The sequence below is a fragment of the Macadamia integrifolia genome, unplaced genomic scaffold, assembly GCF_013358625.1.
Source record: "Macadamia integrifolia cultivar HAES 741 unplaced genomic scaffold, SCU_Mint_v3 scaffold961, whole genome shotgun sequence".
Taxonomy (NCBI): domain Eukaryota; kingdom Viridiplantae; phylum Streptophyta; class Magnoliopsida; order Proteales; family Proteaceae; genus Macadamia; species Macadamia integrifolia.
The window spans coordinates 80,534-90,985 of record NW_024870603.1 but is presented as its reverse complement, the minus strand read 5'-3'; the positions used below and the strand labels follow the sequence as shown (position 1 = coordinate 90,985).

Sequence of the window (10,452 nt, the reverse complement as noted above, 5' to 3'; positions counted from 1 at the left end):
AAAAAAAAAAAAAAAAAATGCTTAACTATTGTTTGATATCAGGGTACATAGGGTTTCTTTGTCCTCATAGAATTTTCCCCAATTTTCTTTAGCGACAAATGTTATATCTAGTTCTAGATTTTTACAAAAAATATTTAAAATTATTAATTAAGCTCTTAATTTACCAAAATCAATAAAAGGCAGATAAAATTATATTTTATTTTGAATTATAATGTCATAATAATTGTTATTATATTGAAAACTTTAGTATAATAATTATTTTATTTTAAAATGTATTTTATGGACTTTTTGACACATATTAGCAGAATACCTAGCAACCAGTTGGAATCCTTTCAAAGTTGGCCAATCCCTTGGAATACATGTACATAAATATTTGATTTCTGAAAAAAAAAAAAAAAAAAAAAAGAAGGATAATAGTTTCACCCTAACGTTTGTAAAAATTCACTCTTCATTAATAGGTTTTTTTATTTTTTTGGTGGATCATTAATGTTATTTCTTACCAAAACAAAAAAAAAAAAAAAACTATGCATTGGGTTAACAAGTCATTCTAATCATTAAATTAAATTGATGATATTATTTAGATAAGCTACATTCAAATCATTGGCTCATATCGACTTATAGCATGTGGCCGACTTCAAAATAAAACTTTACACATCCAAAACTCCGAACATCAAAATTTTCTGCCATTTTTCCAAATATTGTCTCAATATATATGTTAAAACTTGACATATATGTATAGACAAGGACAACATGTTCACAAAATTTGAAATTTAAATAAATGCTACCTCATGCTAGTGACAAAGGCCATTTTTCATAATAGTGGAAGCCAGAATAGACTACTTACTCTATGGTTTTTCGAAGATACGATAGATGGTCAATATATGCTTGTGTCCTTTGATTATCTTTGAGGTTTTCATCTAATGGTATTTTTCCATCATTAGAAATTCCTGCAAGAAAGCCCAAGAGATTCATTTTCATTTAAAATATTTTCAACAAGATATGTGGTGAGAACCTGCCATGCAGAACTTAATGAAGATTAGGTACCATTCTCTGCGACATAGATGATAGGATTGTTGTACTTTATCTTTATGCGAATTAAAATGTCTCGAATTTCCGAAGGGTAGATGTAAAGCCAATCTGAGGCAATCTGTAAATTCACATACAACATTACCATGAGATTCATTTATAAATACACAACAAGAGCTCATCACAAGCTTCAACCAAACCCAAACTTTGTTTCTCTGTCAAGTATGTTTTTAGGGGAAAAAAATTAGTTCTCAGGCTAAGGGTCAAATTGCACATTAAAAAAAAAAAATGATTATTTGATTATGATAAATTGTATTTATTCTCTTAAATCACACAAGGATTAGTTCTCTTCTTCTTCCTTCTAATGGAATAATTTCCTCAAAAAATTCAAAAAGGGACTGGTTTGGTTTGTAATCTCATACCGGTTCACCAATAGGGATTTTGTAGCAATCACCTAGAAGGGGGAAAAAAAGAAGAAGAAGAAAGATTAGATAATAGTGATGGTTGAAATTGCACTTCTTTACATGATTAGTGATTATAAGTGGTTTTTTTTTGTTTCCTTCTACTGACGACAGACAAGTATTCAGTTCTTTAGTCTGATTAGTCCCGTGGGTCCATACTGACCCCATAACCACAAGGACCGAGTCATATCAGGATTAAATGAAAATCATTCAACTCTCATGGACAAAAAATATAAAAAGAAAAAGATTAGATAACAGTTATGGTTGTTTTTGAACTTACTACTAAGAGCACAAGAAGAATCAGTTGAATAACAAGGAGCACCATTGTCATTTGGAGGAGCATGAGCAGCATAATTTGTAGTATAGTCGTTTAATCCATGGAAGTCATATGACCTTTTTAACATTTGAGATTGTTTGTTGGTAAAATTTGGTAGCTGTTCCTTGACAAGAGATCGCATACATTGTAGATACTCACCATATGTGATTGGGTCCATAAACCTAATAATTGCAATCAACATTCAAATTAAGGTTTTTAAATGTCTACCTAAAATATGAAATATGTACAAATGCAATCAGCATGCAAATTAGGGTTTCAAATGTTTATCCAAAACACATTAATATCAGTCATGTATACTCACCATCCAAACATGAAATCAGAAGCTAGCTTGTTCAGCAGCAACAATGTCAGCCTGGTCCTCAGAGAAAGGAATCATCCAAAAATAATTCAATGCAATTCCAATCTTGGCTTTTTGAGATTCCTGGATACATTGACATCTAATATAATTTATGTGTAACGAAACAAGAAGATGCAATATAAGTTTCTAGTCTTTTGGGTTGTAATTGTTGGAAAAAATACAAACAACAGATTAAAGCAAAGATGGCACAAAGACTTAATGTGGTTCATACACTACTGTGATTTGTTACATTCACGAGCGAAGATAAAGACTATTCATTATATGATGGAAGAAAGATTGTAATGAAGATCTCTCAAGAACACCGAAATTTGCAATAAGAACTCTTCCCTAAATATCCTAATATGAAAACCCCTAAATCTCACTTGCTTCCACAATAAGACAATAGAACAAATATATATTCTTTTAAATTGGATCGATCTATCGGATACCGTATTGTACCATAGGGGCATGGGCTCGCCCTCTGCTACCCTCACAAATATCAGAAAAAAAAATTCTCATCTGGTCATCACAAAAAATGTTAGAATAAGACAATTTTCAAAATGGGTATAAGAATTTGAGGCACACATAACAATAATGATAATCAATTAGGTATATGCAATATATAAGAACTTACTTGGTACTTCTTCCTGTATATTTCTACTGCAACTGAATGGGCAAGGAGCAAATGGTGGCTCACAATATATGGCTCTATCCCTGAATTATTCACATTGCCCGGTGGATAGAAGCCCTTGACATATCCTCCATAGGAGAAGGTCCATGGTTTATTTAAGGTCCAATGCTTCACACGATCGCCAAAAGCTTTATAACAAACCTCCAGTCTCCAAAGTCATCTCTGTGTAATGCAGGAGCAATTAGAGAGAAAATGTAATAGAGGAGCAATAAGATGAAAAAAGATTTCACTTTTTATTGTAATAAATATGAGAGAGAGAGAGAGAGAGAGAGAGAGAGAGCTGGAGCTGTAGTAACTATTCAAATAAATGAAAAATAGCTATGGTAGTGAGGAATATAGAGACTAGTTTTAGGGTTGTGAATTCATTATTTGAAACTAGATGCATTTATAACCATTGTTGGTAAACCAGGTTTTGACTAGGAAAACTAGGCCGAGTTTGGTCAAAAGATTAGAAACCTAGTCAAGAGTCATAGAGACTCGTCTTGTATTAAAAAATGACAAGACTGAGACCAAATTATACCGAGTCATTCAACACTCGTTTGTTTTTCTCAAGTCACAACAAAACGGCCGATTCTTGTCAAAATTTTAAGTCGATATTTCTAAATAGTTTTGAACTAAAATATATTCTAATGATGTTAAATGTTCAATGACTGGAGTCTTTTGTATTGAATCTAGTGACTATTGAGTGTATACATCTAAATTTTAATTAAAAAAACATGATTCATGATCATGACATCTCCAAGTCAGATCTTATCACTTTCATCCAAGAGACAATGAATGATGAGTTTCATACAAAAATTTGAAAAACAAACACTTTTGTTCTATCTTGTCTTATTTAATTAATTTATTAATTATTTATTTGGATTGCTTGAGAAAGACTAGTATGGAAATAATTAAGAGGGAGAAATTTGACATGACTCGTCTGATTTTCTATGATCGCTCCAACTTCTAGGATTTAAAGAGGATGAGTCGAGTCACAAAACCTGGTTTTCCAATAATGTTTATAACAAACCCCCACCCCCACCCAAAAAAAAAAAAAGAAAGGAAGGAAGAATATGGACTGCCACCCTAAGTGAAATTATTTATTTTGAGACAGTTTTAAGTAAGTCTGATCTCCAATTTGTACATGTACGTTTTATGCATGGTTAAGTGATGAAATGCGTCTATGTCCTTTAATATAACATATACGTACGGGTATGGGTAGATGATTGTGATCTTTTTATATGTTTGGGCCCTTAGAAATTTCAGCACGAGTTTGTTATCACAAATCACAGTATAATGTGTAGGTTTGAAATATTTCAATTGGCTTAATCAAAATAAACACAACATTTTCCCCCATTCCCATTGAAAAAAAAAAAAAAACACCCTGTAGACATCGAATTTTGTCATCCCCCGGCAATGATGACAATATGAAGAATTACATGTTAGACATTTTAGACTTGGAGAATTTTCAAGCTTAAAGTAGAAAATGACCATTTTCCCCCTATAAACGTTCAGAAGAAAATGTTTTCAAAAATCAGAATTTGATGTTATGGTTTATTGTCGTTTGTCCCCTCCAGTCTGACATTACACTTTGATGTGAGAACTATGCGAATCGACGCCCGATTCTCTCTTTCATTATCTGATATGGGTCCCTACTTTATGCATATTTTTGTAAAGGTTCCTGATCGAGACCATAATCGTGTCTCACATCATTGGATAGTGCTCGGACTGAGCTTTCTAGCGACATATTACACGTTGAATTCTGAATAACGGTTTGAAAGATATGACCCCCAGAAGTTGACTCCAAAGTTCGGTATCAGATTCCATTCCGAGCAACCAAGGAGTGTCACATGGCGCCCAAATCCCTTTGTCCAAAAGCAAGTATTTTTGAATAATTCTTTCTAGTTTTTTAGTCCCACATCGAAAATAAGAGAGAATTGTCTCAAGTCCCAAGGCTATAAGTATAGCATTTCTTCTCTTCCAAGAGGAGGAGGAAAAAAATTGAGAATTTGGGAGAGAGGATGACCCCATCAAGGTTTTGGCTAACTTCTTCTCTCTAAAATCAAATATTCTAAGTTTAAAAGTTTAACACATTAATCCTTCCTTGAGCTGGGAGATCTAGTCCCGTTCGATTCGATTTGGGGTTTGAAGCACAAGGGTTATCTCCCATTGTTTCTTAATTAAAGCTGGGCTTAAGGTTTTTTTCTTCTCCCAATTGCAATTTTGGAACTAGTTTATCTAATTTAATATATTAGGTTTAATTAGTTTCAATTCGGTTTAATGTGATTTATTAGATATAAATTGGTTTATTCCGATTCAATTAGGTGTATTTAGATTTAATTGGTTCATTTAGATTAATTAGGTTTAATTAGCTTTAATTTGGTTTAGTATGGTTTATTAAACGTGAATTAGTTGATTCCAGTTCAATTGGGTTTATCTTGCTTTAATTGGGTTCAATATAGTTTGATTTGGGTCATTGGGTCCAATCCATTGTTTTTTCTAATTCGTTTTATTTTCATTTTAATTTGTTTTGCTTTCTTTTATTGTTATATCTTTATTCAATTAATCGGTTTTATTTGTGGCTTAATATACGCGCTTAATAAGTAGGTTTGATTTGATCTATTTTTGTTCTTTAGACATAAACCCTTAGATTAGGATCTCAAGCCCTAATCTCTTCCCCCATCTCTTCTTCCTTGCTGCAACCGAAACCCATCTTCTTGCCCTTCATTTTCTCATCTTCTATGCTCCAATCTCCTTCCCTTTGCCAAAATCCATCTCCAGCCCATCATCTTCTCTTCTTCTTCCTATTTTATTTTCTTTTTTTTTTTGTTATTTCTTTAATTTGCTGATTAAATACTCCATATTTGTAATACCCACAACCTATTATTTCATTTATGTTTTCTATGTGGAATCTTCCCCTTCTTTTGTTCTTTATTTTTCTTTTATCCATTTTTTGTTTGATTTTCATTTTATTTCCCTCCTAATGACGTATGGGACGTAGTCTAGGGTGTATGTTAACAAGGGCGTGGCTAGCCCCCCTCAAATCGGCTCGTAACATTAGGTGCGTATTGGAGATCTAGGTTTTTCTACTATCTCATATCTTTCGTACTCCAACCCTCACTCGCATTAATATAGTACTAATCTAGATTGATTAAAGTAACGTAGTTAACTTAATTAGTCATTTCAATTGTTGTTTATTCAATTTATGGTTTGTTAATTTAGTTTTTTTTTTAATCACTGCATTTTGTTTCTTCATTCAATTCAATTTATTAAACTTGTGTAATTACCAATCTTTTCCCCTCTAGTGGTTTGTTTATTTTAATCAATCAACTAATTAGTTATTTAATGTAGGGTAATTAACTAGATTAATTAGTTAAAAGATTCTCTTCTCATTAGCTTAACTAGGGGTTTTAAAAAATGTTTAACTCATCTTAGATTAGCTTAAGGTAAACATAATTAGTGCAATTAGGTTTCATAATTAATTTAATTAAACTTTAGGTTTAGTTAATCCTCCTCTACTAGATTAGGTAGATTAGTAAAAATGCATTCATTTATTGTAATTAATTCATTTCATTTTTTTTATAAATTAATTAGGTCTCATTTAATTTATAAATCCTTTCACCAATTAGATTAAGTAGGATTGCTATAATTTATTTCACAAATTATTAGGGATTATGATTAATCATTTTAATTAATTCAATTTAAGATTTCATAAATTCATTAATCATCCATTTGGGTTAGGCTCAATTAATTGAATTAGTTCAATTTAGGGTTTCACAAATTGCTCAACTAATCCTAGGTCTAGGCTTATTTAATTAACTTAATCTAAGACTCATAACACATTAATTAAATCATTTAGGGTTTTTAATTTTTAATTAGCGTAATCATTTCATTATTTGCATCATAACCTAGCTAGCATAATTTAGACACTTGGCTTAGGGTTTTCACATGTCATACTTAGATACTTAGTTTAGGGTTTTCAGTGACCTAGATTTAGGACTAGTTAGTAGGGTACAAACAAACTTTGGTTAAACAAAAGGAGACCGGCCTTAGGGTCGGGCAAATTGGGTGCCTAACACCTTCCCAGTCTGTCACTTGACACTTGTCCAGAATCTTGGTACAAACCAGTCTTATCTATCAGAGTCGTTAGTCTCTCTCCCTTGATTGGGGGAGACATTTATGGGTCCTTGACCCTTTTTAAGTGACGACTCTCTTTTACCCATAACGTGTGTTTCCCTTTTGGCATTTGATAACCAGGGGATACTATCTCATCTCATTAGGGTCGAACCCCAGCGTATGAACACATGCTATGCACCGTATCGCGAACCGGCTTGAGGTCCATGATACCTTCACACCCCATTCTAAAAAATATAGCAATCTACTGATTTAAACTCGATAGGCACCGAAAATGCAGTGTTGCAAAAAGAAAAAAGCCCCCTTGTGGGGACCTCTTCTCTTATAAAATCATATCCGGCTTAAGTAACCTTGGTACTTCTCTTCAAGGGCTTGAGGAACATCCCAATGAAATAGAGTTGGAAAGGGTTTAATACCTGCAACGCATAAAACTAACATAGAAAGATATATATATATATATATACCAATTAATGTTAAGAAATTTTGTGGGCAAATTTATTTATTTATTTATGTAATTTGGGCTAGTTTAGTTGTGTTCTTCTGCCCTAGTATTTGATTTTTTCCCCCTTTTTATTTTGCTATTTTATTTTAATTTATTTTTTTACTTAAGGTTAGAACAATGTTATAAAATGGGGAAAAAAAATTCATTATACAGTGTCCTCTGGATGAGAGCGGATCAGGTTTACATACGAGAATGTACAAAAATGACTTTGGTCCATGAATTTAGAATCAATTTCTTTATTTATTTAATAGATTTTAAATTCACGGATCAGAGACATACGAAAACATTCTCGTACATGAACTTGATCTATTCACCCTTTAGATACCATCAACCATCTTGTAGTTGAGAGCCTTGATAGTCCTTTTGAAAGTATCTTTGTAAATTCCTATCCTAGTCTCCTAGCAGTGTAAAGTAGAAGTAAAAAGGAATTTTTTCTCCCATTTACTATATTGCTTTTAGGTTAAATTTTCCAATTTACTAAAAGGTAATGTGAGCTATCCAAAGAAAGCAGAGAGAGAGAGAGAGAGAGAGAGAGAGAGAGAGAGAGATCACCTTGGGAAAGAAGCTCGTTTATGAGGCTGTTATGGTATTGGATGCATTCGTCATTTACGCCCCCATTTAGTGTCCCATCTATAAATGCCATGAGGAAGAAATGCATGGCCATCATTATACCCAAAAAAACAGTCTTCGTTTCTATTTTTTTTTATCCTGCTCAAAGTTATATCTTTCCTTTTTAATATATTAATTGATAACATCTAGAAAGAAAACACAAATATGAAAAAAATGCACGCATAAAATTAGAAGTCTTCGGCTCTTATAGTTTAAACATATGTTTATTTGATGGGTAAACATAAATACGGGCGTTGGGTATGATTTATGACTCCTACTTCTCATTATAATAAATAATATATCAATAAATTCGTAAGAGAGAAAGAATCATGTTAGTCTAGTGTTGTGTATGTCCATATATAGACAAATATGAAAATATCACACTATCCCTATTATGTGCTCCTGAAGATGATTTCGTACATGCTCCCTTTGGCCTCGTGTTAGACTGGCACTGTTCTTTATTTATGTAAATACAATTCATAAACATGTGCAAAATACTATTAAACAAAGAAGGTAAGATTGGTGATGATGTTTCCCACAGAATTAAAGTAGGATGGATGAAATGGAGAGAGGAGTCTGGAGTGTTATGTGATAGACGTATTCCTCTAAAGCTTAAGGAAAAATTTTACAGGATAGCCATAAGACCAGCTATGATGTATGGTGCAGAATGTTGGGCAGTCAAGAAGCGTAACATAGATAAATTGAGTGTGGTTGAGATGAGAATGTTGAGATGGATGTGTGGCAAAACCCTGAGAGATAGAATAAGAAATGACCAGGTTAGATCGGATTTATGAATTGCCCCAATTTAGGATAAGCTCAGAGAATGTCTGTTACGATGGTTTGGACATGTCCAAAGGAAGCCCTTGGATACCCAGTATGGAGGAGTGACCAGATGCAGATGAATGGAGCTAAATGGGCTAGGGGCAGGCCAAAATTGACCATTGATGGGTTAATTAGTAGAGACATGCAAAAGTTAAGTCTTCATCCAAGTATGGCATCTAACAGAGCTGCCTGAAGGGTTAGGATTCGAATTGCAGATTGTTCGTGAGAGAGATGTCCCAAAGTTTTTTATTTTTTATTTTTTAAATACTTGCAGACCCATGTAGCAGACCCATGTAGCCGACCCCATTTAGTTGGGATAAGGCTAAGCTTTGTTGTTGTTGTGATAGATCCTAAGGCTTCCTTGGGAGTGATGATCTAATGCAAGTGATCACAATTTACTTACAAGGTAATATTCTCAACCATGTGATGGAGAATCTGTAAGCATCCATTCCCATATCCTTCATTATACTCATGTCCTCCTATTAACATTATCGGGAGGGTGTGCGAGCAAAAAAATAAAAAAAGAAAAGAAAAAGAGAAAGAGGGATGCATGGATAACACAACAGAACATTATAGAATAAATCGCAAATCTACCAAAAAATAATCACAACTAGATCGGGTGGCATGATACCTTATATCGGTGATAGGAATCCACAGCAACGTCTCCATTGCTTCCGTCGTCAATCTTATCTGCTCTTTTAAAAAAAAAAAAAAAAGCCTTATCTCTTTAGGTTTCACCAATATTATTTTCCATAAGGATAAAATGAACATTTACACAAAAATTGTCTTATTTTCAACTGGACTTTTTAGTAAAGTTATTACGGGCAGACCCATTAAAATTTATCTAAAAACTATTGGGCAAATTGCTACTTCCACTTTTGTTTTGGCTTGTTCAATGCTGAAGATCCCAATTTTGAGAACATTAAATGAACAAAATTTCCTTTACCAAAAAATGAACAAAATTTCGATATGAAACATATATGAAAAATAGAATAAAATAAAAACATGAACGTACCCAAAGTTAGTAGCAATTGACTTTCCCTCAATTTGGATTTTGCAAAGAAAAAAAACCCATAAAAACCACTGCCCATCATGTAAGAGAGAGAGAGAGAGAGAGAGAGAGAGAGAGAGAGAGAGAGACCTGGATATTTATGAGTGTAAGTGTCTCAGTTAGTCTTTGCCACCTTCGCTTGCTCCACCTTCATACTAATAAACCATAGATACATAAATATTTGTTAAACTATTGCTTATTTGTATGTTTGAAACCTTCATCCAGAACAACTAAAGGACTGCTGGACATACCTGGTAAGCAGATGTTGCTGCCCCGAAAACGAAATCCGCCGGAAAATTCTTTCGACTTAGTGCCTCCGCTGACTTCTTTTTCTTGCAGATTTGTGGTTGGTGGGTAAGGATGGATGATAGACTTGGAGAAAAAGAGAGGTTGAGAGATTCTAAGGGAGACGTAATGTTAACAAAAGTTGAATTACTCACTTTTGTAAAGTAGTGTTTACATTTATTGCCAGTGATATAGAAGCTAGGTTGCCATTTTGT

General features: G+C 33.2%; 1 protein-coding gene across 8 annotated transcripts in view; it reads right to left on the bottom strand.

Moving 5' to 3' along the window:
• Nucleotides 1-10,452, bottom strand: part of LOC122070653 (beta-glucosidase 13-like) — a 10,996-nt gene extending 544 nt beyond the window's left edge. Inside the window, exons 1-9 of one of the 8 annotated variants that reach the window (XR_006137904.1) lie at nt 10,204-10,447; nt 10,043-10,107; nt 9,533-9,591; nt 8,023-8,100; nt 2,796-3,014; nt 2,126-2,261; nt 1,449-1,480; nt 1,045-1,147; nt 911-947 (exon numbers count right to left, since the gene is read on the bottom strand). Coding sequence is in view for 1 of the 8 variants with exons in the window: in XM_042634848.1 (XP_042490782.1) it covers nt 845-947; nt 1,045-1,147; nt 1,881-1,949 (275 nt within the window). In the remaining 7 variants the exon portion in view is untranslated. The other 7 variants (XR_006137902.1, XR_006137903.1, XR_006137906.1 and 4 more) reach the window with 7 other exon arrangements.